The 22,090-nt window shown below is 34.4% G+C and overlaps 1 protein-coding gene across 1 annotated transcript; it reads right to left on the bottom strand.

Annotated features, from left to right (window-relative positions):
• Nucleotides 1-18,906: 18,906 nt before the first annotated feature.
• LOC149547741 (bidirectional sugar transporter SWEET5-like) lies at nucleotides 18,907-21,804 on the bottom strand. Its single transcript, XM_089791808.1, has 6 exons — nucleotides 21,491-21,804; nucleotides 21,178-21,214; nucleotides 20,826-21,042; nucleotides 20,268-20,429; nucleotides 19,770-19,889; nucleotides 18,907-19,494 (listed from the first exon to the last, which is right to left on the bottom strand). Exons 1-6 carry the CDS (start codon nucleotides 21,528-21,530, stop codon nucleotides 19,237-19,239), a joined length of 834 nt encoding a protein of 277 aa, XP_089647934.1. The 5' UTR covers nucleotides 21,531-21,804; the 3' UTR covers nucleotides 18,907-19,236.
• Nucleotides 21,805-22,090: the final 286 nt, after the last annotated feature.

Below are 22,090 nucleotides of genomic sequence, written 5' to 3' on the forward strand. Positions count from 1 at the left end.
CTAGGTACATTTCTTGGGGTAAGGTCCCAATGGGAATTTATTTCTCATATGTTGGCCTATCTAGAAGTCTGTGCCCTAGATCTCTATATAAGGAGTCTCCTCCTTTCATTTTCTTTAACCTACAAATGCATAACAAGGCATAAGGAGATGAGACAAAGTTATACTCTTTCATGATCAAGCATTCAAGCATTATCAAGTTCAAGCAAGCATCCATCTTCAAGCATTCAATTGATCAAGGAGGTCTATTGTTAGCTATTGAAGGATTCAATCTCTATGGAGCTCTCTTGTTGAAGGTTTCTCCATCCACATTCATCCAAGCCTCTTCCTATGCAAATATCCATTCAAGATTGGTGTTGAAGATCTAATGCCATTGATTTGAGACATCCTACACACAATTCTACATTTATTTGGAGCATACCTACTTTTGGAGTCAAGGATTCGAATCCTCCACAAGGATTTCAACATAAGCAAGGTGACTAGTTCCATTAAAAAAAATAAAAAACTATTTTTCTTGTAGGTATAGGTATGAAATAGTGAATTATAAAGTGTAGATTTGAATACCCTTTTCATCAAACTTGCAAGATCCACGAATAGAAGTTTTGTCGAAGTAGTGCAGGTCAAGGTTGACTTTTTGAGGCACAATTATGCCCTGAGATAATATTGTGCCTCACTATTTGGGTCAAGGTTGACCTGACCTCATAAAATAAAAAGATTTCTGAGTTTTGAGGATCTCACAATTTCGGTTAAAGATTGCAAAAATTAACAGTTTTTGAGACCCTTTGACAAGGTTTTCAGCCGATTCTTTTTCGGCGATAAGTACCTTTACTTCTTCATTTCAATATTAGTCTCTTATATTTACTTTCCATATCATAATTATTTATATGTATGTGTAAAATATGGGTTTAGGGTCTCTTTCATGTGCACTATTCTAAAACCTATTCATTCGTACTTTATACTATACATTTTGGTGAACCCAACAAGCTTACCCTCTCTCTTTTGTGGAATTAGATGCCTTATTGTGTTTTTGGTGTTAGATTTCCCTTCATATTATCTTGTGTGTTCACCTTCATTTACGTTTTGGTGGACCCTCTTTTATTTTGTGGAATTAGATGCCCTATTGTGTTTTGTGGTGTTAGATTTCCTTTTATATTATCCTGTTGGTGTTAGATTTGTCTTTTATGTTAAATCTTGCATGCTAATTAGATTTCTTGCATTTATAATTCATCATTATGAAAAAAATTACTAAGTTTCTTTAAAAATACAAAAAAAAAAATTACATTTCTTTGTGAAATTAAATGCTCTTATTGTGTTTGTGGTGTTTGATTTCTTTTTCATCCTTATGAATTTCATTTGAATGCATTTGGATATATCTAGATCTATTTTCTATGTATTTCTTTACTTTTTATCATGTGGCACAAGTTATTTTCAAGTGTTTTCAAATGCCTTATTTATAGGGATGATAATCCCCCTATTTGGGATGAATATTTGGATTTGGATGTTGATTACTCTCTTCCTTATGAAATCATTATGACTGAATCTACTTTTTGGGATGAACCCTTGGATAAAGACATTGATTTATCCCCTCTTGACAAAGAAGCTTTGATACAAGAGGGTGATTTATTAATGGATGGCATATTCATACATGATGATAACTCTTTTTCTAACACACATTCTTCTTATGCGGATATTATAAATGATTTTCCTTCATTTGGGATTCCTTCTAGTGATAAGGCATTAGCGGAGAATGATATGAATTCCTTTAATACTCTCTCTCTTAGTGATGTTCTTATGGAGAATCAAGTTCTTACTTTATCTTCTCCTAGAATGTCTTCTATGCTTCCTTCTTATGAATTTGTTTGTAGTGTTGAAACAACTAATATGGTTTATTTAGAACCTTTGTTGACTATCAAAGGTTGTCCTCACATTACTATCAAAGGTAAACCTATGAAATCTTTAAAGTTTTTTTGTGACCAAGATTTTATAGCTCAGACATATTGCACAAGGAGTAACCTTCAATCTAATCTGGTGGTTACTACTTCTTTGTCACCTTCTCAACCCATTCTTCCTCATTTACCCGATCTTCTTAGAAAGGAGTATGATTTGATAAACCAATTACAAAATACCACTGTGAGGATTTATTTATGGGAGCTTCTTCAAACTTCACCTACCTACTATGAAGCCTTGCAAAAATCTCTAGCAACTCTTCCCTCTCCACCTCCTAATCAAGAGAACATCAATAACTTCTTACAATGCATGCATACTACCTCGAGTGTTCCTAACATTATATTTACTCAAAAGGCTTTACCTTCTAAAGAATTTCAAAATCAATATGATGCTCTTATGGTGGCTATTACTATCAATAAAAGTATCATTCATAGTTCCTTGACTGATAATGGATCTAGGCTTAATATTTGTAGCATAGACATGCTAAAAGAAATTAAAGCCAATCTTTCAACTATTCAACCTGATAATGTTCCTATACATGGCTTTGATAATATTTCTAAGAGCACTTTGGGAATCATGACCTTACCTATCAAAGTAGGTATGGTCATCCTGAATCAACCTATTCATGTTATACCTAGACCTCTCAATTATAGCCTTCTTTTGGGTAGACCTTGGTTGCATGAGATGCATGTTATTCCTTCCACCCTTCATCATAAAGTCAAGTTTATACATAATACCATGATGTACACACTTCATGTGGATGATGCACCAAATCCTTTTCTAAATATTCAAACCGACACTACTCCTATTTCTAATAATAATCCTTCTTCCTCTAATGCTCTTCCTAATGAATATTGGGGAACTTTGGATTTTAATCTTACCTTTATTGGAGAGTATAAGGTTTATGATCTTGATTTTATGAAGTCATTAAGAGAGTTTGAACATCGAGTTTTTACTTCTAAAGCTCTTCGTAAAAACTTGTTGCTTCTATCCACAATGAAGCTGTCAAACCTACTAATGATGACATAGTGACTATTGAAGTTCCATTGACTCCTGATATGGCTTCTCATTATGGTTTTGGTTATCATTTTCTAGTTAAAAAAGGATTCAATGGTCAAGCATGTGGTAAGCATAAATAGGGAATTCAAATGTTATTACGGAATGGGGGGCATACGCATTCTTATGGATTGGGATTTAATCCTCAACAAAAAGTCAATGTTAACAACGCCTCAAATAACACTTTAAAACATGATGAAACTATGAAGAATTTTGACCAAGAAGTCCTTTTGCCTAAACTCCTTCATGCTAAGATGATTACTAGACCCAAAACACAAAAAGAAATGTAGTCCACATTTGAAGACTCTTCCATTTTTTTTATATCATAGATTTCATGATCACTCCACTAATGAATGCCAACATTTGCATTATAAGATTAGGCAGCTCATTGATAGTAAGGTTATTTATATATCATGTGGCAATGAGTCATATTTCAATTCTATTTTCTCTAAATAACATTTATGTTCCTATTAAGGAGCTCCACATTATGTAAACAATGTTAGCCTAATCTTTGGGGGCTCATTGTCTTGTATAGTGTTGCAAGCGAAATAATAGGTCCCCTTTCATCATTGTTCCTATGCTTGGGGGGCAAGGATGTCGTCTCCTTTGTATCTATCTTTTTGGGATCCAATTTTCCTTGGTTAAGCAATATCTATCTATTATGTGATATACAATCATACATACAAATTATGGTTTATATTGAGGTTCTATGTCCTTAATCATAACCTATTTTTCTGTTTGACATTGGGCTTCAATGGTTGATAAGTCTCTCACCGTGGAAGCTGAATAGTGTGCTATCCCTTACAAGGGTTAATTTTTCTCTTCTTGCATGATATTTCTTTGCATTTGTCTCTTCCATGGCCTCATAGGAGTTGTGACCTTCTTGTCTTGGGCTAGGTGTTGTTTATGGATATTGTCTTGATGTTGAAGAAGGATTTATCCTTGTTCTTTTCTTTCCTTAACATGTCAAAATAGTATGTATTTTTTCCACCTTAAGGAGGGGGGCATATATACAGCCTCCCTCATTTTATTTTTTATTTTTTTTCTAACCTTTTGTTTTGTAGCATGGTAAACCTTAGAAGGTAACACACATAAGTTGCTAAATCCTAAAGAGGCACATTTTCCATTTTTAATATGCTAAATACTCTGAAGGTTACACACATAAGTTGCTAAATCCTGAAGAGACACATTTTCAATTTTCAACATGCAAAATCCTTGGAAGGTAACGCACATAAGTTGCTAAGTCCTGAAGAGATACACATTTTACAAATGTATTTATGGTGATATGAGAATATGGATCCATGGGTACTTTATAAAAGTCATCAAAACATGCACTACATAGATGCACAAAGCCACTAGAAGGCAAACAAATTTATGGGGTGACTATCAAGATCTTTCTTGGTGGGCCATCCTATTCATTTTGTGGTTCACAGTGAGATATACACATCTTAATGGGTGAGCTAGCCACTCCTCTCTCCCTCGTCTCTCTTTTTTCTAAAGATGTCTCTCTTATTGTGATGTTGGAGTTGGTAAAGACTTGAGTCCCTGGGGACTTGAGGATCCCTTTGTCCCTTTGATTTTAATAAGATTATCTTTTTGTTATGATCTCCTTTACCAAGAGTATACATCGAGTCTATACTCTTGCTAATGTGGGTGCTAAATGTATTGTCTTAAAATGAAAGCACTTCCATGTTAAGAGTTTTAAGCCCTCTGAGGAGGTGATTTAGGGTCATGTCAAGTGCTTTAAATGGGTCCACAACTTAGATCTGGCTTTTTCCCTTGATTCTATCCCCTTTTACACTTTCCTTTTATACTTTTCTAGCATTCTAGACTGACATCTTGATATTTTTGACCTCAAGGTCAAGGACAAGTTTTTAGGTCAAGGACGACCTTGACCCTAACCCAAGATTCAAAATTCAAGGTTCCATGATTTCTGGATGTCGTGTTTCAGAAAGAATTATTTTCTCACTTCTGGGTCAGTTGTTTTGGTCTCTGAAATGGTAAACTCTTAAATTTCATTTAATATAGGTCCATTTCTAGGGGTAAGGGCCCAATGGGAATTTATTTCTCATATATTAACCTCTCTAGAGTTTTCTGCCCTAGATCTCTATCTAAGGAAGTCTCCTTCTCTCATTTCCCTTAACCTATGAATGCATAAAAAGGCATAAGGAGATGAGAAAAAGTTATACTCTTTCATGATCAATCATTCAATCATTATAAAGTTCAAGCAAGAATCCATCTTCAAGCATTCAATTCATCAAGGAGGTCCATTGTTAGCTATTGAAGGATTCAATCTCTATGGAGCTCTCTTGTTGAAGATTTCTCCATCCACATTCATCCAAGCCTCTTCATATGCAAAGATCCATTCAAGATTAGTGTTGAAGATCTAATGTCATTGATTTTAGAAATCCTACACACAATTCTAAATTTATTTGGAGCATACCTACTTGTGGATTCAAGGATTCGAATTGTCCACAAGGATTTTAATATAAGCAAGGTGACTAGTTCCATTTACTTTGTTTATACATATTGCAATTTCAATTCAATTTCAAGGTTGATTCCAAACTAGGTTTGACCAATGCAAACCCCTTATCCAAAAAAAAAATCATTTTTCTTGTAGGTACAGGTGTGGAACAATAAATTAAAGTGCATATTTGGATACCCTTTTCATCGAACTTGCGAGATCCATGAATAGAAATTTCATTAGAGTAATGTAGGTCAAGGTTGACTTTTTGGGGCACAATTGTGCCCCAAGGTAAGATTGTGCCCCAAGGAAAGATTGTGCTCCGCTATCTAGGTCAAGGTTGACCTGATCTTAGAAAAGAAAAAGATTGTTGGGTTTTAAAGATCTCACAATTTTGGCTCAAGAATGCGAAAATTGATAGTTTTTGAAACCACTTGACATAGTTTTCAATCAATTCTTTTTCAGAGGTAAGTACCTTTATTTCTTCATTTCAATATTAGTCTCTTATATTTACTTTCCATATCATAATAATTTATATGTATGTGTAAAATATGGGTTTAGGGTCTCTTTCATGTGCACTATTCTAAAACCATATTCATCCATATTTTATACTATAAAAGTAACACCTAACAGGAATTTGATAAATAATCACCCTGCTAATTATATTGTTGGAAGAAAAGAAAATAGAGTTATGAGAATAAATAGAGTACATGAATATTATGTTTAATTTCCCAAGTTGAACCAAAGACTGCAGATGAAGCATGCAAGGATGATCATTGGATTCAAACAATGAAGGAAGAACTAGACTAGATTGTGAAGAATGAGACATGGGAATTGGTCCCTAGCCTTAAAGATAAAAATGTTATAGGACCTATGGGTTTTTAGAAATAGGATGAATGAACAAGGTGAGGTTGTGAGAAATAAAGCAAGATTTCTATGCAAAAGATATTCGTAAAAAGAAGGTATAGACTATCAAGAGACATTTGCACCTATTGCTAGAATTGATGAAACAAGAATGTTTTTTACTTATGCAAAAAGTAAGAAGTTAAAAGTGTATTAGATGGATGTGAAGTCAGCATTTCTTAAAGGAGAGCTTGAAGAAGAAGTCTATATTGATAAACCTGAAGGATATCCTTTCGCAACAGAAGGAGACATGGTATGCAAGTTGAAGAAAGCATTGTATGGACTAAAGAAAGCACCTAGACCTGGGTAATGTGAGGTTGGACAAATATTTGGAAATGTTGGGATTTACCAAAGGTATTGTTGATAGTAACTTATATTTGAAAGAAATTGAGAATGACTTGTTTATTATTGTGATATTTGTGGATGACATAATATTTGGAGGTAATGATGAAGCAAGTGAGAAATTTGTTGATGAAATGAAGAATGAATTTGAGATGAGTATGATTTGTGAGATGAAATATTTCTTAGGATTATAGATTTTGTAAAACAATGATGGTATTTTCCTATCAGAAACTAAGTATTTGAAAGACTTGCTGAAGAAATTTGGTTTGGAAAGTTGTAAGCTTGTTGGTACACCTATGATAACTAGTCACAAGTTATCTAGCAAAGATGAGACACCTACAGTTGAGAAGAAAAAGTATAGATCTATGATTGGAGGTTTTCAATATCTGACTCACACAAGAATAGATATAGAAAATGTAGTTGGTATAGAAGCAAGATTTCAAGTAGACCCTAAGGAATCACACTATGTAGCAATGAAAAGAATATTTATATATTTGAAGGGTACACTTGATTTTGGCTTATGGTATGATAGATCAAATGACTTTACTCTACATGTGCATATACTAATGTAGATTGGGAAGGGAATATGGATGACAAAAAGAGCACAAGTGGTGGAGCATTTTTCCTTGGAGGAAGATTGATTTATTGGCTGAGCAAGAAACTATATTGCATTTCATAGAGTATAGTAGAAGCATAGTATGTAGCAACAACAAACACTTGCAATCAGATCATGTGGGTGAAATAGATGTTGAAGGATATTGGAATAGAGTTTTTCAAAACTTGTTATCATACATTGTGATAACACAAGTAAATGAGTATGTCTAAGAATCCTATGTTACAATTTAAGACTAAGTATATATCGATTAAGTATCATGTTCCAAGAAAGAAAGTTGCAGAGAAATAAATCATATTAGAGTATGTTAATACAAAAGAGAAGATTGCGAATATTTTTACAAAGTCTTTGTCTAAGGATACATTTTATTAGTTCTAAGGTATGCTTGGGTACATCAGTCTAGTGGTATAAAGCATCATTTTTTCTCTAGACTAAATGTTGATGTTTTCTATATAGGGGATTATTTGTAGTTGAGTAGAGTCACTAAGGACTCTTGGTAGCTAGTATGGAATGGTGTCTTTGGACACTTAATCTATTTAAACACCTAGAACATTTGATTTACATAATGATGCCTTTGTCATTAATATAAATGGGGGAGAGATTGCATGAAAAATATCTCCTATGAATGAGGGAGAGTGTGTGATGGGGAGAGATGTACTAAAGAAAGATGAAGCACATTGAGTTATATCAATGGTGGAGAAGCGTGGACAATTGATACCATCCATGTAAGCATGAGAAAACATAGACAAAGAGGTTTTCCTATGAGTTTTAGATTTGATTGATGAAGAGGATTTGAAAAGAAGAGAGCAACATCAACAACAGAGTTGGATTGGGTATTCTTGGAACTTAGATGTTTTTTCCTAAGAGAATGGGCTTTGATGGGGCCCTAAAACCCATTACATCTAGGTTTTGAAAGGGATTTGTAACCCAAAAAAGATGAAACACTAGAAAATATTTTCAATAATAGAAAAATAACAAAAGGTTGGTCAGGGGCCATGAGAAAGACAATAGCAAGAAGATAGAAATAATAAGCCCTGGTTGCAAACATGAATCCAAAAGGGAAAAGAAGGCCCTTACAAGAGCTACATGAAGAAAGGGGGGGAGAAGGGACTTCATTCGAATCCCTAGATATTACATTATCTTTAAACACTATCTAATTAGCTATCTAAATGTGAATAGTCTTAGCTCCAACTGAATCCTTAAAGGAGAGAAAGCATCTCCACAACCAAATTCCCATCCACACCCTCTTCCATCTCAAAAGAAAGGGGACCCTCCTTGAAAGAGGGTTGAGGAAAAGGGGAATCTTCAGATGAAACCACTTATACCTTGATTCATCAAGAGCCTCCGAAAAACAAAGCTCAAAGTGGATATGATGTTTGTCAAAGTACCTGCCAAAGCTAGAAGGGATAAACCCCTTCACAAAGAAGACAATGATCAAGCCATTAATACAAGAATGAAATCATAAGTGGTTTGCATACATCCCATTCCATAAATCTAGAGCCACCTCAATAGGATTGGATAGAAATGAGATCCATAGATTAGAGATAGACACCCATTGATTGATGGAACCAAGAGATCCCACCTTAATAGGGGTTAGGTCTTTTGCAATGGGATTAAGGATAGCATCTTTCTTGAGCAAAAAAAGAAGAGCACCACTACAATGAGCAGTAGAAATAGCAAAAAACCAGCCACCTAAGAGAATCACCTCAGATGAGAAAAGCTCACAAACAACATCTTCCCCCTATGAAGCAAGGGAGAACTCAACGTATTTGAGAGCCAGGAGAAGCATCAAGAGGAAACCCCTGCTCAAAAAATACTCAAACCCAAGACAAGGGCTCCAATGGGATCTGATAGGGTAGAAGGTAAACCTTTTAAGGAACACATCAACAAGACCCAATAGGGAGCATTTGACCTCGATTGAGGTGAAACTGCCCACCAAAATGAGGAGCCAAATAACCCACTTAGAAGCATGAGCCAAGAAGATGTATAGATATGTAGCCTCCAAGAACCAAATCTCTCGATACAAGTCCCATCCCCACCCCACAATATCAAAATCTATCTTTCTCCATCCAAGAGATCTCCTATGAACAACATCAAGGGTAACGACACCAAACTGAAACAAAATAACCTCCAGCCTCACTTGTCCTTTGAGAAAGCACTTTGGAAAAAAGAAACCCAAAGATCCTGCACCATTGCTCATGAATCATAAATGGGAAAGCCCAAAGCCACCAAGTTGGGAAACGTAGTTGGGGGCAATAAACAAGTTTCTAGTGTATGGCCTCTTGAAGAACCCTTGTTGCACACACTCAAAATGAGGGATAACCCACAACCACAATGACTATTAGAGTACACAGACAAGAAAACAACACTAGAGACATTGTTGCTAATTCCAAAAAATACTCCACAAAGACTAGACTCCTCATTTTCCACTTCATCCTTGTCCTCCTCTCCCTCCTACACATCATTCAAATTACTCCTTCCACTCCTCTTCCCGCCCGAGGATGTCTCCATCAATGTTTCTATCAATACCAAAGGGGGAGATTTTTAGCATGAATGATGATGGTATTTATTTGGAGGAGTATCTTAAGCATTGGTAAAATAGTTGGAGAGAATGTTAGCATGACTGACATGTTGCATTTATAAATATGTTTGTCATTGATATCAACATGTTGTTACTATAAAGACTGATAGAGTGGTAGTTAGAGAACAATTCCATAGGAATTGTGTATTGATGATGAGGTCAAGCACAGTTGAGGATATGTTTTATAGTATGTCTTGATGGCATGGACAAGTGTGCATGCATAAATTCAAAGACATATAAGAGTTATTTGTTATTTATAGAAGATTGTGTGCAAACAAAGTACTTGAGAAGTGGTTTATGATGTTTGGGTTGAATCCCTTAACATTAATAGAAACATGATGAGAAAAGTTAGATAGTGATAGTAGAGAGCCTAATGATGATGTCAGTGAATGCACAAGGTCCAAGGTTGCATGTTTGAAAATTTGTAATTATTGTGAGCCAATAGTATTTATAAGTACAAAAAGATGTAATGAATTGTAATATCTTAATGAGGTCCTATTATAATTAATTGGAAAATCCTCAAGGCTGACTTAGAGAATTATTTTGAGGACATGGTATAAAGGAAGGTTATTTTCCTTGTGATGAAGTGTGAATGAATGTGTAAGTGTGAATTGTGCAAGTGATATGTAAAGTTTATAAATACAAGTAAGTCATCAAAGCAATTAGTATGATGCAAATTTGAAGATCTAGTTTTGAGATCTGAGAAGTATTTGGTGCATTATTGGCATAGTAAGAGGATAGAGAAAGAGTTCAAGCTGCAGAGATTAGTTTCATTTATATTATTGTGAAAGGAATAATATAGAGGCCATTTGGACAGTGAGTTTGGTTGTCTTGCCCTTAAATCTATTTGAATAGTGGGTCTCTCTGCCTTCTACAACTCTTAATAGTGTTGGCAAAAACACTTAACAGGGTTGGAATTTTCTAATAGGGATTCAAAGTCTCCTAACAGGGACTGATATGTACTGAATGTATTTCATTGGCTCCTAAAAAAGTCCATTTTCTTACAAGGAACATTTATATTAGTACATCATTTTGTGGGTACCATCCCCACCAGGCTTTTCCCTCTGATCAGGGGCTTCCCTAGTTAACATATCTAGTGTTATTATGTTTGTGCATCTTCTTATGGTTGCTTATTATATTAATCACATGTTTAAGATTTAGTAAGGTTGATAAAAGTTATATTGATCTGATAACTAATTCACCCCCCACCCCCCCCCCCCCTCTCAATTCTCAGTTATTTTGGGGAACTTTACTTTCTAATAGAATCCTAGAAGGATAAAATATATGTTTGAAGAAATTAAAACAAAGATTAGGATTGAGATTTGAAATATCTTTAATGGCTTGAGAAGAAATCCTAAAATAGAAGAAGAATATGTGGAAGTTGTTGAAGATCTTAAAGTACTCGAAGTAGAGATCCATGTAGAAAAAGAAATGTTGTTGAGATCTATGACATGAGTTGGTAAGCATCATAGAATAGAGGTTTCAAATTATTTTGGTTCTTTAGATCCCTAGGAATTCATAGATTGGATTAATGAAGTTAAGGACTATTTTGAGCTTAAGAATATTGTACATCCAGAGACACTTAGCTTAGCACAAACTAATTTGAAGGGTCATGCTACCTTTTGGTGGAAGGAACCATAGAAAGATAGAGAGGATAATGATGAACCTAAGACTAGTAGATGGACACCTATGGTTTCTAGAATGAAGGCTAAATTAATTCCTGAAGATTGTGAACTTGAATTATTTAAGAAGTTGCAGAACTTGAGACAAAATTATATGTTTATGAAAGAATATATTGAAAAATTCTACAAGGTATAGATTAGATCTAGATATCATGAATCCTCTAAGGAAAGGTTGCAAGGTATGTTAAAGGTTTTAAGTATAACATTTAGGATGAGTTAAGTATGTTGAAACTTAGAATGGTTGAGGATGCTTATCAATATGGAACATCTTTAATCACCTTGGGTGTCTACTACAGGAGCATCCTTGGGTCATTGGAAATCTTGCATCTCCAAAAGGTTTTTTTTTTAATTTATTTTTTTCTAGTTATATGTGTGATAGTTTGATTTGGTGATCACTTGACTTCCCTTTCTAGATTCCATGGGCTTGACTTCTTATTGGGGATCTATATTGGATCTTTATCCTATGATTGTAGAATTTAATGTTACAACTGGTGGGAGTTCTGCTTCATTTTCTCAGTTTTGATTTCCTACGTTATTCCTCATACAATGTGTGGTATTTATTTTGATAATGTTATATATTTGAGAGATAGACCTTATGTTATCATGGATATAGATAAGTGGATGATCCATGGACCTATATCTAAGGCCTCCAAAGATCTTATAATGTATTATGTATTTGGTCATTAATTCATTAAGGGTCAATCTTATATTGTATTACACATTTTCTATTATTGGAGATTGTGAACTCAAACCTAACCTCTATGTCTAGATGGTTCTATGTAATGTTATTAAGTCTTATTAGGCATTAGAAGTTAGGAGAACAAGCTGCAACTATGTATTCAATTGTATCTCATTATACTTTTTGTGTTGCATTAAATTGGGGTTTGGTTTATTAGATAACTTGGCGGGGGGTGGGGGGGGATGAATTAGTTATCCTCGGTTACTCTATAGGAACTTTAACACTTTTCACTGGACACTTATAACAATTTAACTTGTTGGTAACTAACTTAGTAAACACAATATCTCAACAAGTTGTAAATTAGTAAACTAACTCGCAATTCCTACCAAGTCTCGGGTTCATCTACTAAATTACAACAATGCATAATAATTTCAATAGTAAACATGAAATAAAACCCAAAACATTCATGAATCCATTAACACCAAGATTTTTAATGTGGAAAGCCAATCAGGGTAAAAACCACCTAGGACTAGTCACCTAGAATTTTCACTCTTCTGAAGTGAACTCGGTTAAGAGTTACCCATGTTAAAGGTTATAATCACACTCCTAGGTGTGATCTTGTTAGGGAAATTTCACCAAAGATAACATATACCTTTTCAATCTTCAATAAGTGGCCTCTCTAAAGGACTTACAAAAATTCAATGGAATATCACCATACAAATGGATTTACAAATTAAGACTATTAAGTCCACTTGGGTAAGAGATTTTTTGCTATAATGGCTAGAGAGTAATAGTGAAATGATCTATTAGAAATATCAACTCACTTTACTTGATCAAATCTCCATTCTTCTTAATATCTCTTCTCATTGACTAGTCATCACATCAACACTTTACTTCACCTCAACTACACAATTTTATCTACTCGATATGATCTAGTTTAACACTTAACATCAACTTGGCTATCAATTGGACAAACATCAAAGTCCTTCTTGCTTATCTCTTATATAGATAGTTTTTTTCCTCAAGCCTCTTACACATTGACTTGGAGCATACCTCACTCCTTTTTGCTGGCACCAATTTTGGCATGAAACATTTTGCCCATAAATATCAAGATAGGCCACCTTTTGTGTGCTCAATTAGCCAATTCTAAGTGCAAGGATGACTATTTTTCAATGCTTAGTGGGTTCCCCCATGTACACATATCCTTGCTATTTATGGCCACCAGACTTTGTTTCTGGCACCAACTCTTCTTTTCTAGTAGCATCCTCACCTTTTTCCAATGATCGGATATTTTATTTCAGTAGGGAACTTTCTTTTCGAATTTTTTTGTCATGATGATCAAATGGGTGTCAAATTTATTGCCATCATATATTGGCATCAGTGCCACATTAGCACTACATCATCAACCTTGTTTTCCCTCTTGGCTTTTTCTGAACATACCAATGGATTTTTGTTCATATCTTGAGCATACAAAATTTTATTCATGAAACAAGATATCATCGGAAAGATGGTTTTAAGCACATCGTGATGGTATAGGTCTTTTTTAGTTTTGATGCATTTTTTATGGCTTTTTTCTACTGTCAAAGTTAGGAGTTCTATTTTTCACTCTAGGAGACATATTTTAAGCATCTGATCTCCAATTTAAGAATTCTTTATATCATTAGAAAGGTCTTTCTAGTGATGCTAGTTTCTTTTTCATATTCTACTCTAGACACATTCTATTAATTTTTTTGTATTTTTACATTATGGTGGATATCTTGGTTGTTTCAAGTTTGAGGATCAATTTCATTGCTTCAAATGATTCGTCATGGGTTGTACTATCAATTATATTAGCCTTATCTCTCTTTTGGTCTCTATAGACATCTATTGTATGCATTTTTGTAAATGCACTAAGATAAAGTACCATATTCTTTCTGTATTTTTGTTTCAGTTATTTTTCCATGTTTTTCCTTCTGATTCGAGCAATGTCATTTGAGGGCACTCATGTAGATTATTGTACTCTTGGAATTTACCATATCTTGTGTCTTATTGTACATGCACTAATCTAATTAAAGTGTCATGGGGGGGTTGATGTTTTGCCTCTATTTTCCATCTTCTTTTGTCTAGTAAGTGTCCCTTCCATGACAGTAGCCTCATGGTTTGTTTGAGAGTGATCACCTAAGTACACACATGTATTCTTTTGTGTGTCTTGATTGTGGTTCTCTGACATGTTATTTTTGGCTCACTTTTCCAATTGCCTTTCACCTCACTCTTGTCTACATTAGGGGGGGTTCTTCTATTGGTTCTTATTCTTCTTTGTTTTGATGGAGTGGGATATGTATTCAGTATTTGGTTATATGTACTAGGCAAATGTAGTGGTTGGGTACCTATGCATTTTGGTGAGATAGATCATTTACCATATAGACTTTTTGTTCCTACTTTGGTTGCAACCTTCCATGTTCGATTGATCAACTCTTTAGGCTTTAGTGTTTTGTGTCATCTATATCTTCAAGTTCAGTCATGTGCCTTTATGTTCCTCATAATTTGAGTAGTGTCCTCTGAGAGTACTTATGCAAATTATAATTTTCTTTACCTAGTTAGGTTCTATTTTAGTGGAGCTTCTTCAGATGAGCGGTCACTTCTTTATCGAGCTTTACAACTTCTACATGTTTCAGTGGTGTTCGACATGATCATCCTTTTACTCCTATCTTCTCAGACATTCTCTAGTTTGGAGGCTTCTTCAGTCCTTCACTAGTCTTTCACATTCTTTCCATCTCTTTTTGGAGTAGGGTTTTTCCCATGTGGTTTTCTCTATTTCTCCTCTTTGCAGAGATTTAGTTGTGCTTGAGTACCTCATCAGGCTTTGTTGTTGGGACCCAAATTTACTTTCATTAGTACTTTTTAGGTTTTTAGCTACTCCTTAAGTGTATCTTAAGAGGGGGTGTTAGAGTAATTAGATATTTTCTAATTAACTCTATTTTACTTAAGCTAAACTTTAAGCATCTAATAATTAATTCTTTGATTAATTATTACCATGCAACTAGGTCAATTGTATTTTAGGGTTTGAATCCCCTTTTATAAGAATGGTCTCTCCTTGTAATTTAAAATTCACTTTTGATTAATAGAAAATTATCTTTTTGTTCATCAAGAATGTCTCATTTGTGGATCTAGAAATTCTAGACTCCATAGCTTTTTCTTATCTCTTTCAATAACATGTGCTTGCATGTAGGTGATTCTTGGGAGTTATGGGGTTGATCTTTGGTTAACTTGAACACTTCATCCCCTCAAACCTCATAAGAGAAATTTCATGCATCTCGATTAAGTTGTGTATCCAATTATGAAATCTTACAATAGATATGCATAGAATATATTCAAGTTAATACATTTATTAATACCAAAGTTTATAGATGCACAAGCTACACCAAAGTATGACAAGTAGTTTTCTCAACATAGATATCATTGATAGGTCCAAGCATTCTAGTACTAAGTGGTACTATGATAATTGAACATAGAGGACGATAAGGAGGATAAGGAGGGAGAGGATAGTAGTGCAAAGTAATGTAGAAAATGAGGAGGACGAGGAAAATTATGGGGATGAGAAAGATGATGTAGATGAGGAGGATGACAGTCTTCAATCTTGTGGTGAGGAGGAGGAGGACGGTGGTGGTCATGATGATGTGCATGTGTAGGTGGAGGAGAATGAAGATTCTTGACTAGATGATTAGGATATTAAGTCTCCCAAGGATAAATTGATGCAAGATAGAGATATAGAAGATGATGTGGAGGAAATTTCACATGATGGCACTCTGAGGGAAGCAGTGAGATATTAGAGGCAACACATCTGACATCTAATGAGGAAAATAGTAAGATAACATGAAGACAGAAAGTTGGGATGTAGAGAAAGTAGTGCTCGTCATGCAAATGGAAGAATTCTTAGTAAATAAAGATGTGATAATAGCCTCTTGAGATACAAATTTATCTAGAGTTCAAAGAGAAGAGGAGACAAACATTTTGTCAGTAGAGTTTTAGATGTTCTACATGATATATTTGTTATCTTAGAAAATACTTGGGAGAAGAGTTGTTGGTGATGTATGTTACAAAAAAGAGATGTATCACAAGATAGTATCAAGCTACAAGGCTTCTTCTAGGAGACAAAGAAGTGGAGAAGTGTTGGGATCAAGGAACCCACTTAGGCTGGGGTAGACACAAGGGGCTTCATCTTCTAGATAAGACAAAGATCTCAAGGATCAAGAGAAAAGAGGTTAACATAGGCCTCTCTCTATGTACATGGACATTTTTCATAGACATACATAATAGATCATGTTTGAGCCTCTAGGCCCTAGTGTGTGCAGATGCCTTGATTTTTTAAAGATGGATATCATGTGTATATTTTCCCCCCGTGATGATGCTCATGTGATTGATGTTATTCTTACTTAAATTATATACATGTATGTAATGGTTGCAGTATCTTATCATGCACTATTTTGTATGCAAATAATTTTTACTTTTCATATTTTTACTGTTTCAAATGTTATGGATATGCATGTGAATGTAAGATGTATTTATTTTTTATATACCAAAGCATTGCAAGGACAACACGAACTCACTATAGAAGTATTAGCAAAAAGTGTAAATTAGACCAAGTGTTACTAAAAGATAACCCAAAATTCACTCTTTGTAAGATCAAAAGATAAACCATGTAAATGATGAGCAGCCAAAAAATTATGGTAAACCATTCAAAAGGAGATAATGTTAGTAGAGAGTAAGGTTCTATCAAATTATGGCTTAACTACCCATAACCTAAAGGCTATGAAACAATAATTTATTGATCCATTAGACTTTGAAACTTGGGGCCCAATTACCAATTCTTGAGGACAATAACATTAGTACTCTAATGTTATCATCACCTCTCTATTATTTATCATGATCCATACATCCTCTTTTGTTTTAAAGTAATAGGTATGAAGTCCCTTAGTTTGAGGGATAAAATTATATTTTATGAAATGTGGATTGACACTAACAAAATTAAAATTGAAATTCTAATCTCTTATCTAAATTTTAATCTCCTAGAAGTCTTTACATAAGTCAACCTCAAAACAAATTCTTTTTAAAGTAAGAAAAGCTCTCTACATAAAATATGATGGAGAGGCTATGATATGGTTTATCTAACACTATAACGTCAAACTAAGATGTTAGGCACTTATAAGGAATGTTCTATACATATGACAAGGTCAATCAAAGAAAACAATATAATTATTTTTTTCTCAACATAAATGTTATGACCTAAGAAGGCTATGACATTGTCTAGATGTAGGGAACTTAGAAGAAATGTTTGTTAGAGTCAACAAAGTCTAAGGTAAAACGGAAATACGTTATTTCTTAAGATAAATGGTGTAACCTATGAGGGCTTTAATATGATCTAGAAGAGAGCATAAATAGGAAATACATTATTTCTCAAGATAAATGGTGTAACCTATGAGGGCTTTAATATGATCTAGAAAAGAGCATAATTACAACACTTGAAGGATTGTTCCTTAGACCTTAAGGATAACTAAGTCCAATGAAAAAAAACTAATAAGTGAATGTTGGTGTACCAAGGACCATGCTAATAAAGATCATAGAAACATTATGTTCAATGCAATGTAAAACAACAAAACTTTCTATAAGGTTTTTTATATAGCACAATGTAAAAGAAAGAAATTTTTAATAAGGTTTTCTATATAGCTTCTACATGGGCCCCTTGGGGATGCAAGTGGAATTAACCTAAACCCATACTTTCATAGGGAATTGTATAAGAAATAGTCAACTGAAGTAATCTTCTTAAGTCATGTGCAATTGTTAGAATAATGAATAGTAAAATATTACCAAATAAGAATAATTTTAGGAACAACTTTGTATACAAGCTTCCTAAGTCATGTCAAAGTCATTTTCATGTACTTACAAGCTAGCAACCCCAACATCAAATATTGAGAGCCACCCCAACTGCAAATGTTAGGCTCCTATGGTTGATAATCATTTTAAATTAAAAATCGTAAAGACTCCTACCTAGACCAAAGTTTAAAAGTTTAAAATATGAAGAGTAAATTAGATTATGCAAGCCGAAGAAAAGCAAAACTCTTATAACACTACCATTAAAAATTTCACTAGCGAGGGGAGAGGACCCAATACTTGAACACGTTCTAATTATTGTGATAGGAGTTGCTCATTTAATACCTACACTTATTGACTTAATGTCCAATTTTTTTGACAACATTGTACCAATACTTGTGACTTTAAAGTTGTTAGTACAATGCTAACTACCCAAAATTGAATAAAATGTACCCTTAGTTATAAAAATTAACCAATGATGTGATGCCACATCAACTATTCCACTATGGGTACTCTTTATGCACAACTATTGGTCTGACTTTTTTTTTTTGGCTGTTTTGGACAACTTGGCAAAAAGCATGCTAATGTGGCATCATAATAGGTGATGTGGACTTGAAACCTAAGTTATAAATAGACGTCTCGCCAAGTAAAGTGCTGTAAAAAATTGGGAGCAATTTAAAAATTTTACGTAAGGTTTTGATAAGCACAAAGTTAAGGTTTTTCTAAAATATATGATCTTAAAAATTAGAAGGAAAAAAAGTTAAGGTTTTTCTAAAATATATGATCTTAAAAATTAGAAGGAAAAAAACACAAAATATCAATTCGTATTATATTTCAAATGAACAAGACAAAATTCCAACTAGACTCAAAAAGTGTTTTAGGTTAACATAGAAGCAGAATGTAAGCCATTTGAAAACTTTATATACAAATCATTGAAGTATTCCCTAAGAAAACTAAGCTTGAACCCAATGGAGACAATTCCAGCTCTAAAGAAAAGCCCTAGCATAGGAAACCAATGAACAACCACCCTAGTTTCTCATCTTTTACTATAGGCCCTAAGCTCCTCCTAATAAAAAGGTTGTGTGAACGTACTGTGAAAAAGCTTTAAAGGAATCATTTTTGGAACTAGTTTGAAGAGACAAGTCCCACCAGAGACTCTGCAGTCGGTAACACTTTTTGGGAGGACAAAAACCTTGGACTAGAGGTTTTTGTAGGTCCCACCAAATTCTCGTGCGCTTTTTCACTGCCGCATTCAATAGCGGCCTCACTAATTTTGATTTCTGACAGCTCACTGCTTTTTGAAGTAAGTTTTTTGGAGTTTCTGTATACAACATATATGCCCACCTGAACTATTCCACACACAGTCCCTGTTCCATTCGGTATCTGTAACACACAGAAAAAAACTATTCATCACAAAAAATGGTATAAATTATATATGTTTTTTTAAAAGCAGAGATATTGATTATTGGAAATATAAATTTTCTTCCAATTAAAGAAGAAAGATGATCTAATAAGTGCTGAGTGTTCCATTTTTTCTCATAAAAGAAGGATTCATGTTAAATCACTACTCATGAAACATGGGTCAATGAGTTTGACTCAAAATCACACAGTTAAATCTTGATAGCAATATCACAAGAAAGATGATGGTAGATACTCACAGCAACAAATATGTCCTTTGCAAACACTGAATATGCAGTCCATACAAGTGCATTAATAAGATTAAACAATGATAGCAGAAATGGCATGCACTCCACGCTTTTGCTGCTAATCACAATGCCCTGCTTCGCCATCAAACACACTCTTTAAGGTCCATTTCAATATACTACTCTTCTCTTCTTGATGATGGATCACCCAATGTGTGTGATCCAAAATGCCGAGGGTTATCATACATCTACTTCTACATCATGAACTGTAAAACACTCATGCCCACTTTAATGGAAGGTTAAAAAACTGACATGTCCATTTATAGATATTAAATTACAATATCAAAAACTATCAGGCGTCTGGTTCATAAACTGTAGAACACTCGTGCTAACCATATTAGATTGGTTTATTTATTTCTTAAAAGTTATAAATATTTTGATTCTCTCAATGAAATAGAAAATATAAAATGAAATGGAAAAATATTCGTTGTTAATGGTATGATGGGCACTTACAATGACTGATAGAGGGGATGCATACATTGCCACGGACAGCACAACACAAGCAGTCCCTGCAACCAACTGCCTACCACTATGTGTATGCACTGCTACAACAGTAGCAACCACCACAGTTGCCAAGGCCACACACATTGCCATTGTCACCCACATTGTATTGATCTGTAGGGAAGCATCATTCCATCAAAATCTTAGACCAACTCAAATGAATGAGTGACACCTAGTTACCCATTTAAAGGCAATGAAGTTTCTTATTACTATTCTTAATGACCACTGTCATTAATAAAATAGAATTTCAAAGTCATAAAAAGAAATAACTTTGTGTTATGATTGTAGAGAGTGGCCTTAGGAAGTACCAAGATATGTTAGAAAACCCAAACAAAAGGAGATTTTTCTTCTGTTGATCTGAGTATCTTCCATACCATTTCATGATACTATTTCTAAATGCTTATTGCTATATGTGATTTCAACTTATATATGAGTAAAACAGTTATATGGAAAACCTAATATAGATTGTTCTTTTCATAAATATAAACAATGGTTTTCTTATGCAATCACCTTCTTTTTCCTGGAAGCGAAGGCCATGTAACACAAGAGATAGAAGAACTCCAGGAGAAACCCAATCCCATTAGTTGTGAGGATGATAAGACTGTTTGGTTTAACATATGGGGTTCCATAGAGTAGCCAGAGTGCACAGTTGAACAATGTGCACACATATGGCAGTGAAGAAAATTCCTGGGTAGATTTTAATTTGTATATACTCCATAGAGTGGGCCTGCATCCAAAGCATCAAACTTCAACCACAAGCAAAACACAATACAATTCAGTTCTAACTTGTTTCTATAATGATCAAGAAGATAGCCATTACACAACATTATTGGAAAAAAATGCACTGTTACATAGAACTCACAATGGTGCAAGGAAGAGTGCCACTGATGTAACATTTCCTGACAAAGACCAACAACATTATTAGATTACCTAGATGCAATTCTCCCTCTCCAAACAACCCGCATTCTGATCTTTACAACGAGTGTCCAAGTAGATCATTCATTCTAATTAGAAATGGGTTCTTATACATCTTCAAGATGAAGTTAAAAAGGAAGGATAAATCCCCTTAAATCATCACTCAAAACATATTTCACAAGTCAAAATAAATCTTCAACACAACCATGCTTTTACAAAAGTAATTACTTTGAAAAGTATCATCAAAATAACTGGCTTACCAAGGACACCCAACAAAGGCTTCAGAGGAAACTGCTGCATTTTGCAGTTGGGTGACTTGAACCGTGGTGGTTGCTTGACAATGTGATGAGGTTGGAGGAAAATGAGTGGGTATTAGGGTTTAAATAAGGATCTGGATAGGTGTGAACCAGAGTTGAAGTTACATCTAACAATGACAGCTTTTAAAAATTAAATGTTGATGGAAAACGAGGACTGCCAAAACAGAGATTTTTTATATATTCAGGACAGTCTTGTTTATAGCAAACCAATTTGATCGATGGCAATGAAGGAGGCGTACCCCACACTCCATGAATGCATTCTTTTCAGGCACCTACTTCTTGTTAAAATAGGTCGGCAGCAACAGCCAAACGTAGTCATCCTTTTGCTCTTTCTATCAAGATTCTCAATTGATGAGAAGTTGACAAGGCGGTTTGAACAGGGCATCCTGAATGCTCACATGCAAACTGTACGTTTCAACAACGTCTCTACACTTGTTCAACACACATCTGGTGTGGGGAAAACCTATAAACCTCAGCCCTGTCCCGACAGGGATCATGCAGTTCGAGTTTTGACACCTATCGGAAAATGGCAGCTATCCACCG

Source organism: Cupressus sempervirens, chromosome 7 (assembly GCF_028749045.1).
Source record: "Cupressus sempervirens isolate cs-2001-9-10 chromosome 7, ASM2874904v1, whole genome shotgun sequence".
NCBI classification, from domain to species: domain Eukaryota; kingdom Viridiplantae; phylum Streptophyta; class Pinopsida; order Cupressales; family Cupressaceae; genus Cupressus; species Cupressus sempervirens.

Coding starts and splice junctions, on each gene's coding strand:
- LOC149547741 (XM_089791808.1), bottom strand. CDS start 21,530: ATGCAGCAGTTTCCTCTGAAGCCTTTGTTGGGTGTCCTTG. Junction 20,430..20,825: donor TCGCTTCCAGGAAAAAGAAG/GTGATTGCATAA, acceptor GCTTCCCTACAG/ATCAATACAATGTGGGTGAC. Junction 19,890..20,267: donor CATCCCCTCTATCAGTCATT/GTAAGTGCCCAT, acceptor ATGGCGAAGCAG/GGCATTGTGATTAGCAGCAA.